Source organism: Rhododendron vialii, chromosome 11a (genome assembly GCF_030253575.1).
Source record: "Rhododendron vialii isolate Sample 1 chromosome 11a, ASM3025357v1".
Taxonomy (NCBI): domain Eukaryota; kingdom Viridiplantae; phylum Streptophyta; class Magnoliopsida; order Ericales; family Ericaceae; genus Rhododendron; species Rhododendron vialii.
The window spans coordinates 39,087,384-39,111,552 of record NC_080567.1 but is presented as its reverse complement, the minus strand read 5'-3'; the positions used below and the strand labels follow the sequence as shown (position 1 = coordinate 39,111,552).

The 24,169-nt window shown below is 40.1% G+C and overlaps 3 protein-coding genes across 7 annotated transcripts in view; all 3 read left to right on the top strand.

Moving 5' to 3' along the window:
• The window catches only part of LOC131307755 (uncharacterized), a 36,072-nt gene extending 19,837 nt beyond the window's left edge, over positions 1-16,235 (top strand). For all 4 annotated transcript variants that reach the window (XM_058334421.1, XM_058334422.1, XM_058334423.1 and 1 more), the window contains 14 exons: positions 1,366-1,435; positions 7,562-7,711; positions 8,157-8,222; positions 8,447-8,591; positions 8,738-8,802; positions 8,901-8,966; positions 10,120-10,213; positions 11,669-11,705; positions 11,844-11,901; positions 12,047-12,157; positions 12,312-12,379; positions 15,497-15,563; positions 15,645-15,713; positions 15,806-16,235. In XM_058334421.1, coding sequence (XP_058190404.1) covers positions 1,366-1,435; positions 7,562-7,711; positions 8,157-8,222; positions 8,447-8,591; positions 8,738-8,802; positions 8,901-8,966; positions 10,120-10,213; positions 11,669-11,705; positions 11,844-11,901; positions 12,047-12,157; positions 12,312-12,379; positions 15,497-15,563; positions 15,645-15,713; positions 15,806-15,898 — 1,159 coding nt within the window. In that variant the 3' untranslated portion in view covers positions 15,899-16,235. The remainder of the gene's footprint in view (positions 1-1,365; positions 1,436-7,561; positions 7,712-8,156; positions 8,223-8,446; positions 8,592-8,737; positions 8,803-8,900; positions 8,967-10,119; positions 10,214-11,668; positions 11,706-11,843; positions 11,902-12,046; positions 12,158-12,311; positions 12,380-15,496; positions 15,564-15,644; positions 15,714-15,805) is intronic.
• The window catches only part of LOC131307759 (SEC1 family transport protein SLY1), an 83,669-nt gene that overhangs the window by 5,754 nt on the left and 53,746 nt on the right, over positions 1-24,169 (top strand). The gene's annotated exons all lie outside the window — the stretch shown is intronic.
• On the top strand, positions 19,615-23,898 carry LOC131307757 (pentatricopeptide repeat-containing protein At2g17140). Of its 2 annotated transcripts, XR_009194227.1 has the most exons (3): positions 19,615-22,586; positions 23,267-23,514; positions 23,591-23,898. XR_009194227.1 is itself a non-coding variant. In XM_058334433.1 (2 exons), the coding sequence occupies exons 1-2, from the start codon at positions 20,080-20,082 to the stop codon at positions 23,391-23,393; spliced, it is 2,634 nt and encodes an 877-aa protein (XP_058190416.1). In that variant the 5' UTR covers positions 19,615-20,079; the 3' UTR covers positions 23,394-23,898. The 2 variants fall into 2 exon arrangements, 1 of the variants encoding a protein (XP_058190416.1); XM_058334433.1 differs by having other exon boundaries at positions 23,267-23,898.

The window sequence follows — 24,169 nt, the reverse complement described above, 5'->3', positions numbered from 1 at the left end:
CCACATCAAGCTCCTGAGCACACCCAAGCATGTGGTCATATGGAGCTCTTGGAACTCATCCAATCACAGCTCCCCCATGGGAATGCACTGGCATTTCAGGTGGTGTAAGTTCTCATACCATTTGTATAGACCTGACCCCATACGGTTCATTCTTGTCAATTTTGTGTTGCACCTGAATACCTGATCAACTTTAAAATGTTTCTACTTCTAGGTCTCAAGTTTACAGTCATATGACACCTTAACTTTCACTCACCAAGCGATGTGGGCCTGGTCCATGGTTTTGACCCTCACCTCACCTCATCCGTCTTGCCTTCAAGCTGTAGGAAGTCTTGTCTATTGGATTTGTGTCACAACATTCAACAGTCTGTTCAGATAATATACCTTGTGCATTAACTTGTAGTTTCATTCCAAATACCAGATTTTCAAGATATTCCTTGCTCAGTTACATGTCACAGAAGGGTAACTGTTGACATATTTGTTAGTTGGTACATTTATATGCATGCATAGATTTATATAGATAGATGGCACGAGAGAGACCTCTTTCTCCTTTCCCTTTATGACGAATAACAATTAGTATTGAGGCTTCTAACTGGATAGAGATGCTTCATAATAGAGAAGATTTCTTCTAGGCAACAAGGAGACATGATTTACTATTCCCTCAGTGTATTATTATCTTTCATCAGTCATTGACGACTCCACCTACAAGCAAAATTTCTTTTTCTTTTCTTTGTTTTTTTTTTGGTTTTTGGTAAGTACCTCATTGAGTGAAGTGGTGTTCTGTATAGAAGTCCACGTTATGTTCACGAGAATGTAAAATACTGAAAGAGCAAGGAGGCCATATGTTTTGCATATATAGATGGAACTTTGTTACAAGTCTAAAAACATTTTGCATTCCTTTATATCAATTTATTTTCTTTTTGCGTGCAGAACATAATAGTACTTGTGTTCGCCATTTTCGTGATGGGTTTATTCGAAGTGTTGGCAACTTCAGTTTATGTACAATTGTTTATCTAGTTGCCTTTTAAATCAAGAAAGTTTAGTAAGATGTGAGACCAGTCCATTTTGTCCCCCCTATATAACTCTATGGTTTTGCATAAGGTTATAAATTTGGACTATAAAATGGATCCGTACATTCATATGTACATAAGATACCACTAAATGTGGTATATGCAACCCGTACTAGTCGTTGACAGGTTTTACCTTCTTAATAAGTCGACCCATAATGGAAAGAACTCAAGTCATACAAATTTCCTCACTGTTTTAGTTGTTCATGGATGCTAAATATTGTGCTTCTTTCCTATCCATTCAAATCCAAATTCAGGTTTAAGACAGTTGTCTGATATATTTTGTTTGACTATTACCCAGCTCGGAATCAAGCCATACGAATCAGTTATGTTCCATCAGCCAGTGTGAGTCAAACTCCCTTTTGAACGAGGTAATGTAATTGGGCTTGTTGTTTAGAGAATGAGAAAGAAGTGTTTAGGGTGTTAATTAACCCTAACACAAGAGAGAGCTTTTATTTATATTACTTAGTGACTTATTACATAACTCCAACTATCCGATGTGGGACAAAGACTAACTATTCTAACACTCCCCCTCAAGTTGGAGAATAAATATCACAGAATCCCAGCTTGTTACATAATAACTCTAAACGTGGTTTAAATAACGGTTTGGTGAAGATATCTGCCAATTGAGCTCCTGTAGACACAAAAGGGGTAGCCAACACGCCACTATCTATCTTCTCCCAAACAATATGACAATCTACTTCAATATGTTTGGTTCTCTCATGAAATACCGGATTCGAAGCGATATGTATTGCTGCCCCTGATTATCACAATACATAGGAATAGGTAACCGTACGCTAAACCCCAACTCCTCAAGCAAAGCTCTCAACCATACAACCTCACATGTAGTATGAGCCATGGCACGATATTCTACTTCAGCACTGGACCGATCAACAACAGTTTGTTTCTTGCTCTTCCAGGTAACTAGATTTCCACCAACAAAAGTGCAGTATCCAGTTGTTGACCGTCTATCAGATGGTGATCCTGCCCAATCAGCATCAGTAAAGGCCTCGACACGCAAATGACCATTTGAACGATAGAATAGACCACGTCCAGGATTAGCCTTGAGATATTTCACAACACGAAGACAAGCTTCCCAATGGGGAAGACGAGGGGCTGACATGAACTGACTTATCATACTGACAGCAAATGAGATATCAGGTCGTGTATTGGTGAGATAATTCAATTTGCCTACCAAGCGACGATAACGGTCTGGATGAGGAAATATCTCCCCCTGATCGACACACAGTTTGACGTTTGGATCCATAGGAGTCTCCACGGGTTTTGCTCCCAATAAACCAGTCTCCTCTAGAATATCCAGCGTATACGTTCTTTGGGATAGACTAATCCCCTCCTTGGATCTTGCTACCTCAATACCCAAGAAATATCGCAGCTTACCCAAATCTTTGGTGTGAAACTGACGTTGTAAAAAGTGTTTTAGCTCATCAATACCTTTCTGATCATCCCCAGTAATAATGATATCATCCACATACACAATCAACACTACTTTTCCCCGATCGGACTGAATAGAAAAGACAGAATGATCAGAATGAGAGCGACGCATACCAAACTGCAACACAGCATCACTAAACCTGCCAAACCAAGCTCGAGGTGACTGCTTAAGACCATAAAGAGCTTTGCAAAGGCGACACACTTGAGAACGCTCCCCCTGAGCAACGAATCCAGGAGGTTGCTCCATATATACCTCCTCGAGCAGATCACCATGGAGAAACGCATTCTTGACATCCAACTGAAATAAGGGCCAACCAAGATTAGCGGCCATAGAAATAAGAACCCGAATAGAGGAAATTTTGGCCATCGGAGAAAAAGTCTCCGCATAAACAACGCCATACGTCTGGGTATAGCCTTTGGCCACAAGACGGGCCTTGTACCGTTCGACTGTGCCATCCGGATTATACTTGACTGTAAAGACCCATCGACATCCAACGGGAGACTTTCCTGGCGGAAGAGGAACCAGGTCCCAAGTACCATTGTCATGAAGAGCAGACATCTCAGCCTCCATTGCTGTCCGCCACTCAGAAACAGATAAGGCCTCTGGAACAGTGTGAGGAACAGAAATGGACGAAACAGAAGTAGTAAAAGCACGAAGGGATGGAGACAGATGATCATAGGAAACAAACCGAGTAATAGGATGAGAAGTGCAAGACCGAATACCTTTGCGAAGAGCAATAGGAGGTGATGGTGGTGGTGGTGGTGGTGGTGGTGAAGGAACCGGATCTTGAGACGAAGGAGGCGCAGTGGTAGGCACCGGTGGGGCTGTTAACACATGTCGCCGACGAACATATACCTGCATAGGTGGCACAGGAATAGGAGGAACATCGACAGGAATAACATACTTAGACTCAGGCGTACCCGAGAAGAAGGGCAATGACTCATTAAAGGTGACATCAGCACACACAAAGTGACGACGAAGAGAAGGTGAGTAACACTTATACCCTTTTTGAGTGCGCGAATAACCAAGAAAGACACACCGGATCGACCGGGGGTCAAGTTTGTCCCGGTCAGGATCAAGCGCATGAACATAACATGTGCACCCGAATACCCGAGGGGGTAATGAGTGGAGAGGACGACCAGGAAATAAAACTTTGTGGGGTATCTGACCACCAAGAACAGTGGAGGGCATACGGTTAATCAAGTAACAGGCTGTAAGAATAGCATCACTCCAATAAGATTTAGGGACTTGCATCTGTATTAATATGGCATGCATAATCTCAGATATGTGTCTGATCTTACGTTCAGCAACCCCATTTTGTTGTGGAGTCCGAGCGCAAGAAAACTGGTGAAGTATCCCATGATCATCAAAAAAGCGAGAAAGAGCATTATGAAAATATTCGCGTGCATTATCTGAACGAAGTATACGGATGCAAGTATCAAACTGAGTCTTTATTTCGGTATAAAACGACTTAAAAACAGAAGATAATTCTGATCTCGTTTTCATAAGATAAAGAAATGTAACACGAGAAAAATCGTCTACAAAAATAACATAATACTGAAAACCAGTGATAGTGGGAACATGAATAGGGTCCCAAATATCCGAATGTACTAACTGAAAAGGACGTGACACACGACGCTCAATCCTAGGATAAAAAGACACTCGACGGTGTTTACTAAACTCACAGACCTCACATTGCAAATCTTTAATATTGCTACATGATGGAACTAGACGCTTCAAATTGGAAAGAAAAGGATGACCCAGACGACAATGTTGTTGATATGGTGATACTGATGACCGAAGGGCAGCAGACGCAGGATAAATGTCATTGGCAAAGTAACATAGGCCTCCACGTTCAGTACCCCCACCAATCTTCCTCCCCGTCTTGAGATCCTGAAACACGCAACCATGAGGAAGAAATGTGATGGAGCAGTTTGAGGACTTTGTAACTTGACTAACAGATATAAGATTAAAAGGAAAACTAGGAACATGTAACACAGAGTCCAGAATAAGAGATGAAGTGACAGGAACAGAACCCAAACCAGTAAGTTCTGTGGTAGAACCATCTGCTAAGGTAACATGAGATGGTTTACCAACAGACTGACGGTGAGAAAACAGAGTAGAAGTACCAGTCATATGATCAGAAGCACCAGAATCGATAACCCAAGGAGTAGGAGTGGAGGAAGATGCAACACAAGCAGCGGATGGACCTTTCTGAGCAAGCGTAGCAGTGGAGGAAGAATCCGCAGCTGGAGACTGAAATGATATAAGGCGCTGGTACTCCTCCGCAGAGATAGTCACCACATTGTCGGCAGAAGAATGAGTAAGTTGTCCAGCATCATGAGAGATAGCAACCTGATGAGCCTGAGGGAACCGTGAAGCTCATAACAGAACTCCACCGTATGATTGGTTCCCCGACAATGAGTACAAAACCTGGAATCACGGCCGCGACCACGGCTACCTCCCCCGGATATGCGACCCCCACGAGTACCAAAACCAGAGTCATGACCACCAGAACCACGACCAAAACCACGACCACTATCCCCATTGAACCCAGAATCACGACCACGACCACTAAATCCAGAATCACGGCCGCGACCACGGCCACGGCTGAAGGAAGAGCCAGAACCACCAAATACAGCGGAAGCTAATGCTGAATGATCGGGAGGTGGCACAGGCACAGATACAGAAGATTGACAAAGACGACTAAAAACCTCGCTGAGAGAAGGTAAATCTCGAGACCCCAAAAGCTGATTACAAATAGGACCATAAGTAGTCGATGACACACCAGATATAAACCGAGTCACCTGCATACGCTCACGTTGGCGCTTCATAACCTGAACATCAGCAAAAATAGGCTCACAGATATTGAGCTCCTCACAGATACCGCGGAACTTGGAATAATAAGACTCCAAGGATAAATCACCCTGTGCGATAGAAAAGAAGGACCGATGAAGATCATATGCGCGACGGAGATTGTTAACACCAGAATACATCTCTTGAGCCTGTGTCCATACTTGTTTGGCTGTAGGTAAGAAGACCAATGTGCTAGAAATATGGTCTTCCATACTATTCCATAACTCAGATCGAATCCGGGCATCCTCAGACACCCATGCCCCATATGTGGCAGCAGTGGCTGCGGGAGGGTCATCAGTCAAAATATGATATAGTGTCTCACCCAAATAATAAACTTCAACTGCTTTGGCCCAAACAGCATAATTTTTGCCATTCAAAAGTGTAGAGGTAATAGACAACCTCTCCCGAAATCGAGAAGAACGAGCCACACCATTAGTAGAACTAGAAACAGAATCAGACTTTTGCTCAGACATTTTACCAAACAATGAAGAGGCAACAACCAATAAGAATCAACAAAAAATAACTAATCAAGAACCCATACTCAACCAACAGCATCAGCAACCAAGTACCAAGCACGACAGATCCGTAACATCACCAACATATACCAAGTGATTACTACAACGGGTCCAAAACAACAACCCATAAACCAAAGGCTTACCGAAGTTAGAAAACCATTACCAGAGTTGAAAATCAGTGATGAACAGTGTTGATGAATAGTAACAGCAGTGAACAGGACCCGTAATGAACAGTAACCGCGATGAACAGTACCCGGAGGATGGTGATTGGTGAGCGAGGGTTAGGGTTAAGGCAGAGGCTATGATTTTTGTTTTTGTTTTTTTTGATCTGAGGCAGAGGCTATGATTTGGATTGTGATTTTAGGGATTATGTACAGAGGCTAGGGTTTAGGCAAGGGTTGTGGTGGATTAAGGTTAAAATCCCGCTCTGATACCATGTTGTTTAGAGAATGAGAAAGAAGTGTTTAGGGTGTTAATTAACCCTAACACAAGAGAGAGCTTTTATTTATATTACTTAGTGACTTATTACATAACTCCAACTATCCGATGTGGGACAAAGACTAACTATTCTAACAGGGCTTATTGAAAATTTTCCTTCAGTATCTAAAGTATTATGTAACATGCCCCGATTTCACTATTATTATGCAAAACTTACCAGTTAGTGTATGGAACTTGTAGAGTACTTGAAAGTTTATTTTACCGGTAAGTACTGTTGGGGGAAATTTTTTCATCTTACCAAGTTTGTATTCCATTTCTCCAACATTCTTGCTGGGCTTGTTGAGGATTTTCACATTTGATTACGAAACCAAATTTAAAGAATTTAACCCACACTAAAACTAGTGTATGAGCCTGGGCGGCCTCTCCCCTCATTGCCGATTGGTTTTGAGTTGGATGCTAACATGCTATCAGAGCTAGGTTTTTAGAGGCTTTCCCCTTTGTTTGTGCCATAGTTGCACTTTGTTTCATTATGATCCGTATGTTCCAGATCCTTTGTTGACCTCTCCACTTGCAAGTCGGGGGTCGCACGTACGGGGGAGTGCACATCGGTTAATTATTATCTCGAAAACCATTATATGAGCCAGGGCAGCCTCTTCCCTCGTTGCCAATTGGTTTTTGAGTTGGATGCTTTAACAGTCTGTAGTAATTAGAGATGAGGCAACAAAATTTGTTTAAGAAGCAAAACAATGAAGCGTGAAACACTTGTGAAAAATGCATTGAGAAGGAATAAAGAAGCATAAAAGTGGATTGGAAATGTATTCTGGACGAGGGAAACCAAAAATGGTAGTCATTATGCAGTTTCAGAAAAAGCTTTGTAGTACCAGAATTTGTTTGAGCCACTATCACTTTGGCATCAACCTTGAAAACCCGCATCTGTAAGTTTTATTTTCCTTTTCCTTTTCGCTGTATCATAGACATAGAGCAATGATACAATTCTTCATCTTTTTCTTTCCCTCTTTTTTTCCCATTTCTTTTGTTCTCTTAGTCATTGATTTCTCACAGAATGTTTCTTTTTGGATAATTGTAATAAAGTGATTGATGATGGACTTGAACACATTAAATCTCCCTTTAGCATCTCTTGAGGGTTAGTCAGCAACTGTAATTAGTTGCACTTAAACTCATCTTTTCTTAGTTCAAAGAGTAAATGGGGCGACTTATTTTTTAATCTTGTGCAGATTTCAAGGGCATCTTCCATACCAGAATCAACATACATTGCCAAGCCAGCTGCCTCATGGCTTGATGACTTTCTCGTATGGTTATCACCTGAGGCCTTTGGCTGCTGTCGAAAATTTTTAGATGGTAGCTACTGTCCCCCTGATGACCAGGTTAGTGCCTGTTTATCGTGGGAGTTATTGGCGGGTGGATTGCAGCTTAGGCAAATGTCAGGAATGTCTTTCGTTACTGATTTATTTTCTTTGTAAAAGTCCTTCGTTGTTAATAATCTCTCTCTCTCTCTCTCTCTCTCTCTCTCAAGCATCTATATCTGTCTCTAATTTATGGTCCCCTAGAAAAAAAAAGACAGGAGTATGAATAAGTTTATTGCATCATGCTACCACATAATCAGTTTTGAGATGTTTTGGTGCTGAATTTCGCGATGGACCAACTTTGTTCAGTTTCATCTTGTGAACCCTTTGTGCGATGATTGTATTTCAAACCTAAAATGACTTCTAGTTGTCCGTAATTGGTGTTTCATTTCATATCCGAACCAGCCGATTCGAATCTTTACTTTTGACCAACCAATTTTCTTTAACCTAGCTCTGTTTTCTGTAGCCTCCTTGCTGTTCACCAGATGAAGGTTCTTGCGACTTGGAGGGAGTATGCAAGGATTGTACAACTGTAAGGTCCCCTTGGTTTATATGTTTGATTATGTGCATAAATAGATAAAGTTCATCCCCATATACAGAATATATGCAGTTGGAAACATATGACAATGTTCTCCTGAACATACTTTGTAGGCTGGGATGCACTTATATATGGTCTTATCTTTCAATTAAACCACAAATGCTTATTAAATAATGCAAACAGAGCTGTCCACAACTACTATTTTGCAATTGTTCCAGTGTTTCCTTCACTCCGATTTGGATAGCGGCCGTCCATCTACAGCACAATTCAGAGAGAAGTTGCCATGGTTCCTCAACGCGCTGCCCTCTGCTGACTGTGCAAAGGGTGGCCATGGGGCTTACACAAGCAGTGTGGATCTGAACGGTATGTTTGCTGTGCATACATGCGTACCTTATCCTAAGATAACCAGTCCGATGAAACAATCTATGCTACATGTGATTTAGTTTTGAAACTGTTTTTTGGGTAAATTCCATTGCATGAAGGTCCAAGTGCTTTTATCCTGTTGTCAGGTTACGAGAGTGGTGTTATACATGCGTCTGAGTTTCGAACGTATCATACGCCACTAAGGAAACAAGTATGGAATCTATATACAGATACATTGTTCTTATGATTTTCTTAACTTCACTCACAAAGAATGGTGTACTCATTTTAAACTGCTTGTCCTTTTTCCAGAGCGACTTTGTTAATTCATTGCGTGCTGCACGAGAGTTCAGTTCCAGAGTTTCTGGTTCTTTGAAGGTTCACATGTTAATTATAGTATTGTCCTTGAATTTCTTTATAGCTGTTGCAGTTGCAGGAAAAAAATGGCTTTCACGAAGGTGTTATTGTCCTTGTGAGATTTAGACTATCTGCAATTATATGTCTACAGAACATAGAAAGTGCTAAATCTACACCAGCCAAAGGCACCCATTTGGGCGTTGGACTATGATGGTTTCCATATTCGACATGTTTTCATTTCTTAGCTTTTCTCTTCCTCGTTCTGTGCAGTGTTATCAATTCTCATCAAATTAGTTGAATCGTTCATTATGATTTATTCCCTTTTTTGGAAATATGTGTCCAACAATCTTCTAGACCAGGTGCTTGGCCTTTGTATTTATTCAATTGTTATGGCTTAAAAGTTGGTTTTTTACCTTTCAAGGCTCACAGAATCACAGTGGCACTGATTCGTTGATGCAGTCCATATTAATGCAATGGGCAGTTTGGTGGTTGATATAAGTCTAATATATTACATGCATTTGTACTTAGATACATTTAACCACAAGTTTCTATTCGCCAAATGCAGCTATTAGGTTCATTTCAAGATTGTATGATGCAATCCTATCCTTTGCTGTGATGCTAAAGAGGCCCTAGGTGTGATGCCTAAGGTTGTCTAGGTGTGAGGCCGAGAGTTCTTTTCCTATCTACTGTTGTTCACAGCCCCAAATGGTTTTTGTGTTTCAAACATCCATTGCACTATTTCAATTTTGTCCTACATCATTCGTAGAACCTATTTGAAAGTACAACCATGCACCAGGCATTTGATTGACCCACTCATGGCCTAATTCAATGGATGTGGTAGAGCCAAAGAGTAGAGCCAGTAATCAACCTCAAGATTTAGTGTTGTTTACTTAAATGACATGGGGCTGGGGCTATTTCTGAGTCTAAAAGAACATTGATTTTCAGGAGGGTTGCCTCTTATCGTATATTGAAGCTCAGTCTTTAGGGACCCCTTTAGACCTTCATAAGTCATACCAGCAATTATCTTTTTGTGTCAAGTCCAATCTCTTGAGCTCTTAATCATTGTTGTAGTCTTGCAGATAATATTCCTCTTTGGCTGACAGTATGTTCTTGTCTTGTTCATTTTATGTTTGGAATATGTTTTAACACCCTACTGTACTTATCTGATATGCAGATGCAAATCTTTCCCTATTCGGTGTTCTATATTTTCTTTGAACAATATCTGAACATATGGGAGACAGCTGTGATCGACATTGCTATAGCACTTGGTTTGTATTTGAACTCTTACACCACTTCAACGTACAGTACAGACCCATTTCCCTCCACAAGAAAATGATTGGAGTTTCCAATTATGTGATTATTTTACTGTCCCCTAGTTAATAGAAATTGCTGCAAGATTCTTTTGTTTTACTTCCATTACTTCTTGAATTGTTGTTTCCATGCTGCTCTTAAGTCCTGCTGTATCACATACTAATTTCATTTTGTGGTTCTACGGAGACAAATAAATATACCAAAAGATCTAGAAGTGACTATAGATAGGGCAACCCTTAGTAAGCCCCTTGATCGTTCCTACATGGTAACTTTGGCTCCATAGTTTAGACCAAGTAACAGATAATAATTACAAGAAGAATGCCCAGTTGGTACCCCTTAGCTGGTGTGTGGGAGCGGTAGACAGGACAGGACAGTATTTGTTGTTTTATTTTGAATGCATCTTGTAAGCTTTTCGTGCCGTAATCTTACAGTTTTTATCTCATGCTATTTGGTATATACAGCCTCCCCAAGTAATGACAGTATTGTTTCTTGCTTTGCATCTTCTGACCTTGCTATGAAATCATCTTTAGTTTTCGTGTAAAGGTATTGGATGGAAATTGTTTTGCTCTTTCTGCTTATATAATTCACTTTGGACCGTTGAGCACTACGAGTTTGTTGTGCAAGGGATATAGCACCTGTTCAATCTTAATTCTATAGGAATGTAAAAGAGAAAAACTATTAGGTCTTGAGCCTGTGATATGAAAATTTTAATTTCATTAGATACATTTTTGGAAGTTTCTGAACGTGAGAGCATGCAACAAGTACTCTGGTTGAAGGTGCTTTTCTTGGTGGGATTTTCTGTTTGTGTACTAATTCCGTGTGGGCCATTGCTCAACGGATAAAAGTTACCGTACGCCTTCCTTGTATCATCATCAGATGAAGTATCATCTAACGACCGTTCAACTTCCACAGACGGTAATCCAGGTCATTTTTTAGGTAAGTTCGAATTTTATTGCCCAAACAACAAAATAAACAAAGTTGCTAGAGGGGCATACCCCTGGATACAAGTCGATATAGGCCAAACAAAAATACAGAACACCTCAAGCTGAAACAGAACTGCCCTAGAGTTTGTTTTAGAATCTTTATTGAAAGGTACCAAGGAAGACAAAGAACCTTCTGATACATATTTTCGACTGCATCCATGAGCTTACTCTTGTCTCTAGCATCCTTTTCCATATTCCTCGGCACATCTTCAGGAATCTTAGCTTTGTTTTGATAGATTCTGGCATTCTTTTCTGTCCAAATAACCAGTTGTCATCATTTAGCCTGTCTTCTATTGCGTATAGATGTTTATTTTCATTAAGTTTGTCCATCATCATTTAGCACTAATGTTTTGACTATGTGAGTGGTTTCATGCCATTGTGTGTTGTGTATTGAGCAATTATTGCATATCTAATTTCATGATTTGACAGGCGCTGTATTTGTTGTTTGCCTAGTAATCACCTCCAGGTTTGCTTTCTCTTTCAAACATTTTATTTAGTGCCGAGTTTTCTTTTGATAGACATTAAAGAATTGCTCTCTTATGGTAAGTTTCTCTTCGTTGAATGTAGTCTTAGGTTGATTTCTCTTGTTCCCTATTAAATGCAGTTTATGGAGTTCAGCAATAATTGTTCTTGTCCTGGCCATGATTGTTGTGGACCTTATGGTATATCTTCTTCCTAACAAGAATAGATTGCACTTACTCTAAGCAATTGTGGAATTCTTATGTCATCTTTATTGTGGTATGTAATTATAGCACAATATGTCCAGAGAAAAGGGTTAACAGAAGTTTTGCTGATATATATTTGCAGGGTGTAATGGCAATTCTGGGTATCCAACTCAATGCTGTCTCTGTCGTGAACCTCATAATGTCTATTGGGATAGCTGTTGAGTTCTGTGTGCACATATCGCATGCCTTCTCTGTGAGTATTAAGCCTGTTTGTATCTTATTCCAAGAATTTTGCAGTTATTACTTCTTGTGATAACGAATTAAACACTATACTGTTCGGCGTACAGCTTTCAACAAGACTTGTTACGCAAGCCAGTCATTAGGTTGACAAACTCACCTCTTTGCAGGTAAGCATTGGAGATAGGAGTCAACGAGCAAAGGAGGCTCTGCGGACCATGGGATCTTCTGTCTTCAGGTTAATCACCAGGCCTTCCCTAGAACTTTATATGCCACTTGTTACAACCTTTTCATTTACGAGTGGTTAGATGAGCATCACATTCAAATTTGTTGGCAGAAATGCTTAATAAAGAAGATTGATTAGTAATACTCAAATGGAAATATAGCATTGACCTCAAATACTAGGGTTGCCGCATTGGTATTATTTTAGCGTTGTCGTTGGGAATAACCCTTTGTAAATTCCAAGGATTATCCATCAACTATGTTATCACCAATGTGCACTCTGCTGCATCTAATGATGATCTATTACCTTCGAACTTTCATGAAATCCAAGGAGTAACCAAACAAACAAAAGTTGGCCAGCCATGGACCCAACATTGTCAGTTTAATTGTACAAATGCCTTGTAAAGGGGTGGTGAATCTTTTGACTCTCTGTGGACGTCGGGATGAAGGTGAGTAATGTTTTCTCAATGTGCCATCAATGTATGTTCAATTCATGTCTCCTCCTGGTGTCAAACCTTCCTTCTGTATGAGCCTTGGGGGAGAAGAGAGAGAGTTGTCCGGCTCAACCTCATTGGTGGGCAGAATGGAGGTTACATGTCTTTCTCTACGAGTCTGAAGTTCAGACCTTTTGGTCATATGTGGAGGCCCATAAACATACGGCCAAGTCAGGCGGTAGGTATGTTATGGGCTCCGAGGTGTCACATGGTAGGTGTGATACATCTTTCAGAATGTCGGATGTTGGTCAACGCCCTTCTCCTTGGCAAACCCTCTTTTCTAGCTTCCAAACCATTGCCTCCTTAGTCCTTAAGTCCCAAACGAGGTACTAAGGCCCTGATCTCGGCCTAGGATGGTGTTGGAGTTGCCTTTGATTGTTTCTTGTGGACTCGTGAAGTTCAGAGTGTATCATAGGAGGTGGCTCTCTGGAAAGTAGGCAAGGCCAAGTCGAGAAATATCCTTGGAGGTGAGGCATCCTGTCTCTATTTAGGAGGCCAGTTCTTGAATGGTGAGGTGCTTGGTCGTACCTTTGGAGGGCATATCAGGATGGTGAAGTGCCCAATCGCACCTTGGGCGGGCATCTTGCAAGGATGCTCCTTTCCTCCTAGGCCGGTCTCTCCCTTTCTGTTTGAAAATATACTCTTCATCCAGATGTCCCTCCCAAGGAGAAGGATGTATCATTGGTCGGATGTATCCTTGGCTAGATACTTATCAAGAGCTGAGGTGCCGCTTAATTCAGAAAAAAATGCGGACTTGCTTTTTCGATTCACATCTATGAGTGACTATTTCTCTATATAGCTCTTACTCACTTTGATCGCACTGACAGCTAAGGAAACTTAGGAAACCAATTTGATTTCTTTTCTACATCTATTTGTTCCGATCAAGAATTGGAAAACAAATAAAATATAATAAAATGATATATATTGTTATAAAGATATCTTGTAATAATTGTAATATTAATCGGAGAGCACTCATCTTGGGGTGGGCTTACTACTTTCCATCCTTGCAATTTGACCTTCATTCACTCTCCTATAGAAGCAAAAGTCTCTTTGTTAACTCTGGTTTTGATCAGTGGAGCTCCTAGAGACTTTTCTGAGAGCTGTTCTAGCACAACTAGAGCTATTGCGTGAACTACGCTTAAAGGCAGTTGAAGTGTTGAACACACTCAAGCCAATCAAAAGAAATATTAAGAATTTTAAATTTGGAATATTATTTTCAAGCACTCAAACGAAATCCATTATTACCCCAAGCTTTTAATAATATTGCCAGAGGCGAACTTGCTCATCTGAAGGTGCCTAGGGCGGGCACGAAGCGGGAGCGGGATGGGAGCGCCATTGGGATCGGTTAGGAAAATTATTAAAATTATAAATATTTTTAAAGATTTTTATATAGTTAAATGTCAAAATGAAAATATTATTCTACTACGTAAAATATTATTAAAGTATGAGTTTCTAGTTAAATTTCAATATTTTTATCATAGCACATGATTACAGAATAGAGTTATTCTGCATAATAAGTAGGCGTAAAAGTTAAAGGCATTATTATAACTCTAGAAGGTTAAGATCAGATGTGCACATCTACAAGAACAAAACAACTTTAAATGTAGCAATTGCAACTCTAATTGTAAGTCTCTTAACCATTTTTTTGGGTGTAAGTTCCCGTATAGGTTAGGAATGAGTTCCCGTCGTCATTGGAACGAGTTTCTTGCAGTTTCCTCTGACGGGAACGCGGAAACGCATTCCCATCGAAGAAACGTGGGCATAGTTGAAGGTTCCTGCAAGGCTTACTTGGAGTTGGGAGTCTGCTGGTGGTGGTACGACATTGGTTGCTTAAGAATGTGCCAAATGGCGGAGGCCTGCCGGATGACCACCCTCAAAACTACTAGAAGTTTGTTGCCGATTCCTATCAACATGGTGGACCTCTTAGTAGAGGAGCATGAAAATGCAAGGTCGCCCATAGGATATCCTTAATTAATCAATTTAGGCAGGTAGCCCTGGCCATACTGACTTGGCACAATATGCAAGTCGATGATCCAGAGGATGTCTGATGCTTGGCTGATATCTTCATATCTCAAATCAATATGGTGTATGATCCGTAGCCTCACGTGGGTTGTAGTGCCAACAAAGGAATAATTGAGTTGATCTTTTGTGCTTGATTGAAGGGACGAAAATCTTCTTATGCGTGTGAAGATGACTTATTGGTTAGTGGAATTTCTCCCAGAACTCATCTTTTTGCCCCATCAAAGGCTGAATTCTCTCAGCTGTTCCTGGATATTTTGCGAGAATCTTTTTTTCGAACTCTGTCTTGGAATCAATTTTTGTTCCGTGGCCATAGAACTCTTTCTGAACATCGGGGGCCAAGATCACTGAAATTCGTTGCAACCTGCTAACGTATGAGCTATATTCAGGACAAATGGCATCCAAATTTCCCTGTAACAAAAAAAATAGACTGAAAAGATGCAAGAGTTGAATGCTCTTTTCCCATTACTGTTCACTTTTTCTGTTCTGTATAACAACGTGAGTTTGTCTACATAGTAATTCTCCATAGTGCATGTGTTTTGAGTCCAAATTACACTAGTATTGTTATCTCGCAATTGTTTTTAGTTTGTAACCTTCCATTCCTCTTTTGTGTTTTCCAGTGGAATTACGCTGACAAAGCTAGTTGGAGTCATCGTCCTTTGCTTCGCAAAATCAGAATTATTTGTGGTCTGGTGATCCTTCCCTCTATCATTATGTTTTATTTGCTCCTCACTTCTGAGAATTTCAAATGATACTTTTGCGTTGCAGGTTTATTACTTTCAAATGTACCTGGCATTGGTTCTTATTGGATTCTTACATGGGCTTGTGTTTTTGCCTGTAAGTCAATCGAATTTTACTGCCACAGTTTCTTCTATTATCTATCGTCTGCATGTGGTATTCAACATGCAGTTTTCTTTTGTGGGTTGCAGGTGGTGTTGAGTATGTTTGGTCCACCGTCAATATGTGTACCCATTGAGGAGCAAGAACTTGAGACTTCCACTTTATCACACTTACCAAGCTAATTGACCAAAAACATCCAGCGCAGTGGTTGAGCTGTTGGGAAGTGGGGTGACCTTATTAAGTGAAGATAAACTAAGAAATTAAAGCAAAAGGATGAGACGGTGGGAGAAAGCTCAACCTAATTCAGCTGCAGACCTACCACTTTTGGTCTATTACACTATATGTTTCACTTGTTTGCTGTTTGTACAAGGGGTTCGAGGATCAAATGACTGGTCATGTACCTTTGTCTTTCTATTTTATGAATCATCCAAGGAAATCTTGTGATTGCTATCTTAACTTATCGTCAATGGGTTAAAATACTTGACTGATTAGCATACTGTAGGAAAATTTACCTATTCACCTTGAGCAGAAGTGAGAGTGATGGCACCAATTGATGGTTTTAGATTGAAGAAAGATGATGATTGCACCAATATAAGCTCTTAGAATGCCCTTATTTTGGCTGCCTCCTATTTTTTTTAATTTTATTTGTGGTAACTAAAAGTTGCATTAAAAACTAAATAGCGTTTACAATCCGGGGGTATACAACCCCTATCAAATCCGCATGAAGTAGATTAACAATACAATTAGGGATACAATGGTAGATATAGAAATCTCCCACCGAAATAGATGCGTCATTTGCCAACGCGTCTACACAATGGTTCGCTTCCTGGTAGATGTGTTTGATCGACACCACTTCAAGCTCCTCCATTAGAGACTTGCAATCCAGTAAAATATTACCAAGGGGATGATTTGCTATTTGATTATCCTGCAAGAGCTGGAAAAGTCCTAGAGCATCAGTTTCTATTTCCAAATTCTGCACACTCTCTGCTTTTGCCAACAGAAGTCCATCACGCAAGGCTAGAACTTCTGCCATCAAGCTTGAGGTCGCTATAATGGTGCTGTGAAAACCTCCTAGCCATCTGCTAAGGTGATCGCGTAGAATACCCCCTGCACCTGCTGTACCCAATGATGGATTGAAAGCTCCATCTATATTAAGTTTCACAAAGTTTTCCCTCGGAGGAACCCAGCCAACCGAAACAGTTCTTTTTTGGCCCAAAGGATGTAGCTGAACCAAGAAGTACCATTCCAGAGATTTGCCCACAATGGAGCTGGCATTTGAAGTAGGGTCGGCCCAATTTGAGTTGGAATTATAGTCAAAGAGGCCCAATTCGAGTTGGGCTCCTCCTATGTGTTGATTCATTAAGAAGCAAAAGGTGCAAGTTGCGCTTCTTAATTTAACAATGTGGTTATCTTCTTAGGCCATCCACAGTGGTATAATTAAAAATAGATAACCAGAAGTTGACACATCAGCTTTTGATTATCCATTTAAGAGGTTGCTAAGCTTAACAATGTTGAGGTCCACAATGGTCACTTCTAGTCCATAACCAAAATAAGGGGTCCACTACAATCTCTCTCTCTCTCTCTCTCTCTCTCTCTCTCTCTCTCTCTCTCTCTCTCTCTCTCTCTCTCTCTCTCTCTCTCTCTCTCCCTTATGTTTTCCACTATTGATCACTTCTCTCCATTACATTTGGTGACTTTCATCCCTTATATTATGAATTTGGAAAAAAAATCATGTACTAAAAAAAAAAATATATCAGATGTGCTCTGGAATTTGGAAAAGAATGCAAGATTCTTCATGTACTCAACCACAAGGAGAGGAACGAAAAAAAGAATAAAATAGAAACAGAAAAAAAAAAGTGAAATACCTTAATCCAGCGACAACGAGTTGAATTGTAGATGATCGAAAGATACGAGCTTCACTTTTGGAGGGAAAGAAAGAAAAACAGTTTGTGGGTAAAGAGAATGAGATATAGAGTAGCCGAAGAAGAAAATACCATTTGAAACATGCGTGTAAACAATTTTGGAACCAATTAACTTATATGGTGTTTGATCCACAAATTTTGATTATTGAAAAAGATTGTTAGTTTTGGTTATCCAAAGCTCAAAATTTGATTATTTCTAAGAATATTGCTAAGTTTGATTATACCATTGTCAGCCATTTTTTACACCAATATTGTTAACTTTAAAAATAATTTGCTTTTGATTATACCACTGTGGATGACCTTAGAGGGAGGAAAACAGAAAATGGGAGAACCAAACTTTGATTGTCTTGATATGCCCGCATCCCTAAGAACTTCGCTGACAAAGTAATCTCATCTAATGACTGTATTGGGCCCTTATGCTGAACCAAATTTATTTTGCAACAAAATAGGCCTCCAAAAAAAAAAAAAAAAATTTTCGTATGCACTGAAGCTGTCTTGTTTACCTTTAGGCTTTAAGCGTAAGAAGATTGATTGATGCCCCTATGCCCTTATATTCGTCGCAAAGGCTATGTCTGAACAAGCGAAAATCTCTTTGTATTTTAATTCTTGCTAATATGATATTTGAGATTGTTCTATCCAAGCGTCAAGATTTATTCACGACTTCAAGAAAAAATTTACTAAAAACAAAAATTAGGAAAATTACTTTAAAATACAATTTCGGACACAATTGTGTCTGTTTTTTGTAGTAATAAAATAACATAAAAGAACGTAGAATAACATTGAGAAATATTGTACACACAACAAATAGCTTCGTATCCGTACTAATGATGCCATTTCCGGGATCCCGTTTGGAGGCGCTGGTGCGGGACGCGATGGATAGCCGTTGGATTTAATCCAATGGCCACAGTTAAAAGGCCACTTAAAAACATAACACGCGGGTCAAGCAGCAAAAACGGGTTTTGCCGAGTTTAACAGAAATTGGGGCTTTTTTTGCCGATTCGAAATTAGGGTTTTACTCTCTCTCTTCATCTCCCTCTAGTACAAGAGATTTGCTACCTTTGTGGTGTGTACAGCTTTTATGTCTCTGGGCCGAGTCCCGCACCAAAAAATTAGGGATTTTTTGTAGTTCGATTTAGGGCTTCGAACCAGATTTTTTTGTGCGTTTTTCTGGGAGATTGATTTAGGGCTTTCTTGATTTAGGGCTTCGAAAGGCTTACGTCTTCATTTGTGAAACACAGAAACTGACCAACGATTTCATTTGGCCCAGGGCTTGATTTTGATTTCGGTTACGTTTTGACAAACCGAAAAAATTTAGATAATACAAAATGCATTTTTTTATAAACAATTTTTTTGGCTAATTTCTAAATGTCTTCCTGTTCTCATTTCGTTATTTTGAAGGTCATACGTGTAGAACTTTTTGATTTTTTTTGATTTTCTTAGCTCAACAAATGCTGGACTACAAAAAATTCTGAAAAGTAGGGACGGAACCAGGTGTTTGTAATTTGAGTAGTAGATCAAGACCTCTCTCCCTGCATGAATGTGTCACAGGAGCTGTGGAGCAAGTATAGTTCTTTTACTGCTCGGTCACTATGGATTTGTAGCTATCAGGAAATAAGGTAGAGTACACTCAATCCTATTCATGAATGTTAAGTAGTGGACAGTGACAAGTAATGTTCCGTGACAATATTAGGATTAGTTTTCGAAGGAAACCGTATAAAGCGTGGCAATCTTAAGTGAATAAAAGTTGTCAATGATTAATAATTTGGATTATGTTCTTTGTAGTAAGCCTTAGCTATTTCTTTTGTTATTTTGCACTTTCAAGTGTTCCTGTTCCCTACCTACCACTTGGGATGCTTGAATATGCAACGAAAATGTTGCAGTACTCGTACAAGTGAAAATTATGCTAATGTAAGTACTTTCAAGTTTGAAGTTAACAAACTGGTGAACAAGGAGCCGGGTGGTGTTTCTTTTCTGTTGGTTCCCTGACATTAGTTCTGGATATTACACTGTTGTATTGAGATGAAAACAGAATAGTTGGTTCCATTTGTCTTCCGGGTTCACCAGAGGCAAGTGAACTTTGTGATTGTGGGCATTATAACATTGTGACCACAAACAGCTTCCGGGCATCTTCCAAACCCATGTTATATAATGCATGCAGCTTATGGGTATCACCTCACCTGTCGTATTTGTTTGTTTGTTTGTTTGCAGTGCTCATGGTCATGGAGTATTGCATTTCATTTTGCCCCTTCAATGAAACCGGGGGGAAGTAATTTCCCCTGCAATGCAATAAATATGGTTAGTTACGACTGAAAACCATGAATAACTAGTACTCCACAGTAGTATTAAATGGAGTAGCATAAATAGACAAATCGAAACTCCCTCCCGCCATATCATCATCGTCATTTTCGTCCCAAACTGATAGCCATTGTTGGCTTGCTTGCATGGACCAGACTACGAAAAAACTCGCCAAAGCTCTGTTCAACAACTCTAGCAACCCCAAATTAGCATGGCAGCTTTTTAAACGGATCATCTCCTCTCCCAACCCTTCCAATTCCTTCTCTCACTTCCATCAATTTGTTCCCTTCATCACCCGAATCCTACTTCGTGCTAAAATGTTCCCCGAAATCGATGCCTTTCGCCAACTCCTCCTCTCTCTTCCCCTCCACACTTCCCACCCTTCTCTAGCCACCACTGTTCGAATCTTGGCAGACTCTGGTCATTTAACTCAGGCCATTTCTCATTTCCGATCAATCCGAACTCATTTCCCTGCTAATCCTCCCTCTCTGTCTTTGTACAATTTCCTTATGGAGTCCTGCCTTCGGGAGAATTCTGTGGGTTACATCTCGTGGTTGTACGGCGATCTGATCACTGCAGGCCATTCGCCAGAGACTTATACTTTCAATCTTCTGATTGGTGGCCTTTGTGATTGTGGTCGTTTGGAAGATGCCCGGAAGCTGTTTGATAAAATGCGCGACAAAGGTTGTCAGCCTAATGAGTTTAGTTTTGGAATTTTGATCCGAGGATATTGCAGAGCCGGGCTTGCTAGCACAGGTTTGGAGCTTCTGGATGTATTGAAAAATATGGGTCTTTCTCCTAATGCTGTGATATACAATACTTTGATTTCAACTTTTTGTAAGGAAGGTAAGACTGATGAAGCTGAGAAATTGGTGGAGAGAATGGGAAAGGATGATCTACTCCCAGATGTTGTGACTTTCAATTCAAGGATTTCAGCTCTTTGTAGCGCGGGAAAGATCATTGAAGCGTCTAGAATTTTCGGAGACATGCAACTAGATGACGAGTTGGGTTTGCCTCGGCCTAATATAATTACGTACAATCTTATGCTGGAGGGATTTTGCAAGAAAGGGATGTTGGAGGAAGCAAAGACCCTAGTTGAGTCGATGAAAATAAATGGTGCTTTCGCAAAGGTGGAGAGCTATAATATATGGTTGATGGGTTTGTTGGGAAATGGGAAAGTGGTAGAGGCACAATCGGTCCTTAAGGAGATGGCAGAAACAGGCATAGGGCTAAATGTTTACTCGTATAACATCGTGATGGATGGACTGTGCAAGAAAGGAATGCTCACTGATGCGAGACTGATGTTGTATTCAATGAAACGTAATCAGGTTCCCCCTGATACGGTTACTTATAGCACCCTACTCCATGCATATTGCACAAAAGGGAAGGTACTGGAAGCCAATAATGTTCTGAGTGAGATGGTGAAGAGTAACTGTTGGCCAAACAGTTACACTTGCAACATCTTGCTGCGCAGTCTGTGGAAAGAGGAGAAATTATCAGAATCGGAGAGTCTCCTGCAAAAGATGAAAGAGAAAGGTTATGGCGTGGATACTGTGACCTGTAATATCGTGATTGATGGTCTATGCAAATGTGGGAAGGTGGACAAAGCAGTGGGAATTGTGAGTGAAATGTGGGATCACGGGAGTGCTGCTCTTGGTGATCGAGACAACTCATTTATCGATCTATTGGATGACAATAGTAAATGGAAGGAGTGCATGCCTGACTTGATCACATATTCAACTGTAATTAATGGATTATGCAATGCTGGAAGGCTTGATGAAGCTAAAAGGAAGTTTGCTGAGATGACAGAGAGGAACTTGTGCCCTGACTCAATTGTTTATGATACTTTTATCCATAGTTTCTGCAAAATTGGAAAGGTGTCCTCAGCATTCCGGGTTCTCAGGGACATGGAAAGAAAAGGTTTTAACAAGAGCTTACAAACTTATAACTCTTTAATTGTTGGGTTGGGAAGTAAAAATCAGATATTTGAAATGTATGGGCTAATGGATGAGATGAGGGAAAGAGGAGTTTCTCCTGATGTTTTCACTTACAATAGTATGATTAGCTGTTTATGCGAAGCGGGGAGACCAGAAGACGCAATTTACATCTTAGATGAAATGTTACAGAAGGGTGTTTCCCCTAATATGTCTTCCTTTGGTTTTTTAATAAAAGCTTCTTGCAAGACAGGTGAGTTTGGAATAGCACGGGAGGTTTTTGATATTGCTCTCACTACATGTGGCCACAAAGTATCGCTTTACAGTCTGATGTTCAATGAGCTGCTCGCTGGAGGGGAAATCCTGGAAGCCAAGGCTCTCTTGGAAGCTTCATTAGACAGATGTTTTGATATAGAGAGCTTCCTCTACAAAGATCTCATCAACAGACTTTGTAAGGAGGAAAATTTGGAAGGTGCTACTGATATCCTGAAAAAGATGGTCCACAAAAGATATGGGTTTGATCCTGCATCATTCATGCCAGTGATTGATGGTTTAGGTAAAAGGGGAATTAAGCATGAGGCAGATGAACTGGCAGAAAGGATGTTGGAGATGGCTTCACATGGTAATGTGACAAATAAGGTTTACCAGAACAAGAGGGAGTTATCTTGTGCGAAACGAGGAAAGTATGGTGGAAGTGATTGGCAAGCCATAGTGCACAGGTATGGCTACGAAAAAGTTCTTTTGTCTTTTACTTTTCTTTTTTTCCCTTTACATAGTCTGTTTTGCGATTATTTTTTGTCTTTACTTAAAAAAAAGTATTAGTTTTGAACATAATTTTGTACTATTTAGATTTTTCTCAAGACGAACCAATAATCAACAAAAACATTGACGCAAATTTAACAAATACAGAAAAAAATTGAGCAAGACAAAAAGAACAATCCTCCAAGATTATCAAGCCAAAATAGGCCTCAATCTGAGAATAGCTAATTTGCTTTTAAGGTTGGTCTTCATTTAGAATTCCCTCATGCATGATACAAAGTAAGATGATCTGACCCATCTGTATGAGAAATCTGTTGCTCAAATTAGGAGATATTTCACCGACTGGTTGCACCACCTTGACTAAATCTTCATGTACCAATCTAAGACTGGTTTCCTCTTTCCCTCATTAGGGCAATAGAACCAACTGGTGATGATCATAAAGTGGTATCAACCTCTACGACATAAGGTGGATGGGGACCATCCAATTAAACTTGTTTCTGATTTGTTAGACTTAACTGTCAAGAGCCTTCTTGGCATCATAGTTGTGCTTTGTTAGTTATATTGCTCTATTTATACAGCACCTTGTTTTCATTTCTTGGAACTTGCTGACATCACGTGTATTTCCCTTAACCATGGACAGAGACGATGGCAGTGGCATAGCATTGAAAACACTCAAGCGGGTGCAGAAAGGCTGGGGTCAAGGGAGCACATTGAGTTTGCAACCCCAGAAAAATGATTATCTTGATATCTGGGATGGCACAAGTTGATATTCCCTCTTCATTGCACCTTTTTGAAGGTTGTGATTGTTTGTTGTTTATAGTATAGCTGAACGCTGAAGCTGACTTGGAAGCTAGCCGGCTGTAACAACATTCCTATTAGGTCCCTTATGTAAGATCATTGTTTCCGCTCTTTGGCTTTGTTCGTGCATATTCGACTATTAACACTTTTCTCTTTCGTGGAAAAGCCAGCTACTTTTGCGGGGGAAGATGGTGTGGAGCTAATCCTGCAGTGTGGACCTCAGTGTCTTTAAGCTGGTCTTTTTTGGTCATACCTTGGCTTGATAGTATTCTTCCAAGGAAATAAAAGGTCCTAAGCAAAGGATATAAGGAGCAGATTGCTGTATGCACTTGTTTCTTGATAGAAGCCCTTGTTGTAACGTGCTGGTTGTGATCAATGTCACTAATTTATTTTCTTAAATTTCTTAGTGTACATGCAAGAAAGTTCTTGATGGATAGACAACCTTAGTAATTTTATGATATCTGCATTTCTATCGTATTCCACATGGGTCCAACGTCTATAGTAGTTGTCCAATTGATAGAGGATCAGCTTTTAGCTTTTGTACATTTTTCTCTGTGTCCTCTCTTTTCGGTTCTTTTGCCAATAATGGATACGATGGGTGGCATTAGGAGTAGGCACTTTCGAGAGGTCGAATCTTCTGCTGCTCTGCTTCTTCCTATTTGACCCAAAACCGATTGAACAAGCCATTTATCAATAGGTGAACGCATATGGTAGCAAAAATTCTATGAAAAAGAATTTTGAAACA

What these genes read in the sequence shown, in the direction of transcription:
- LOC131307757 (XM_058334433.1), top strand. Translation starts at nt 20,080, where the DNA reads ATGGACCAGACTACGAAAAAACTCGCCAAAGCTCTGTTCAACAACTCT. An exon ending in TGGCAAGCCATAGTGCACAG is followed by an intron (nt 22,587 to 23,266) that starts GTATGGCTACGA and finishes AACCATGGACAG; the next exon opens with AGACGATGGCAGTGGCATAG.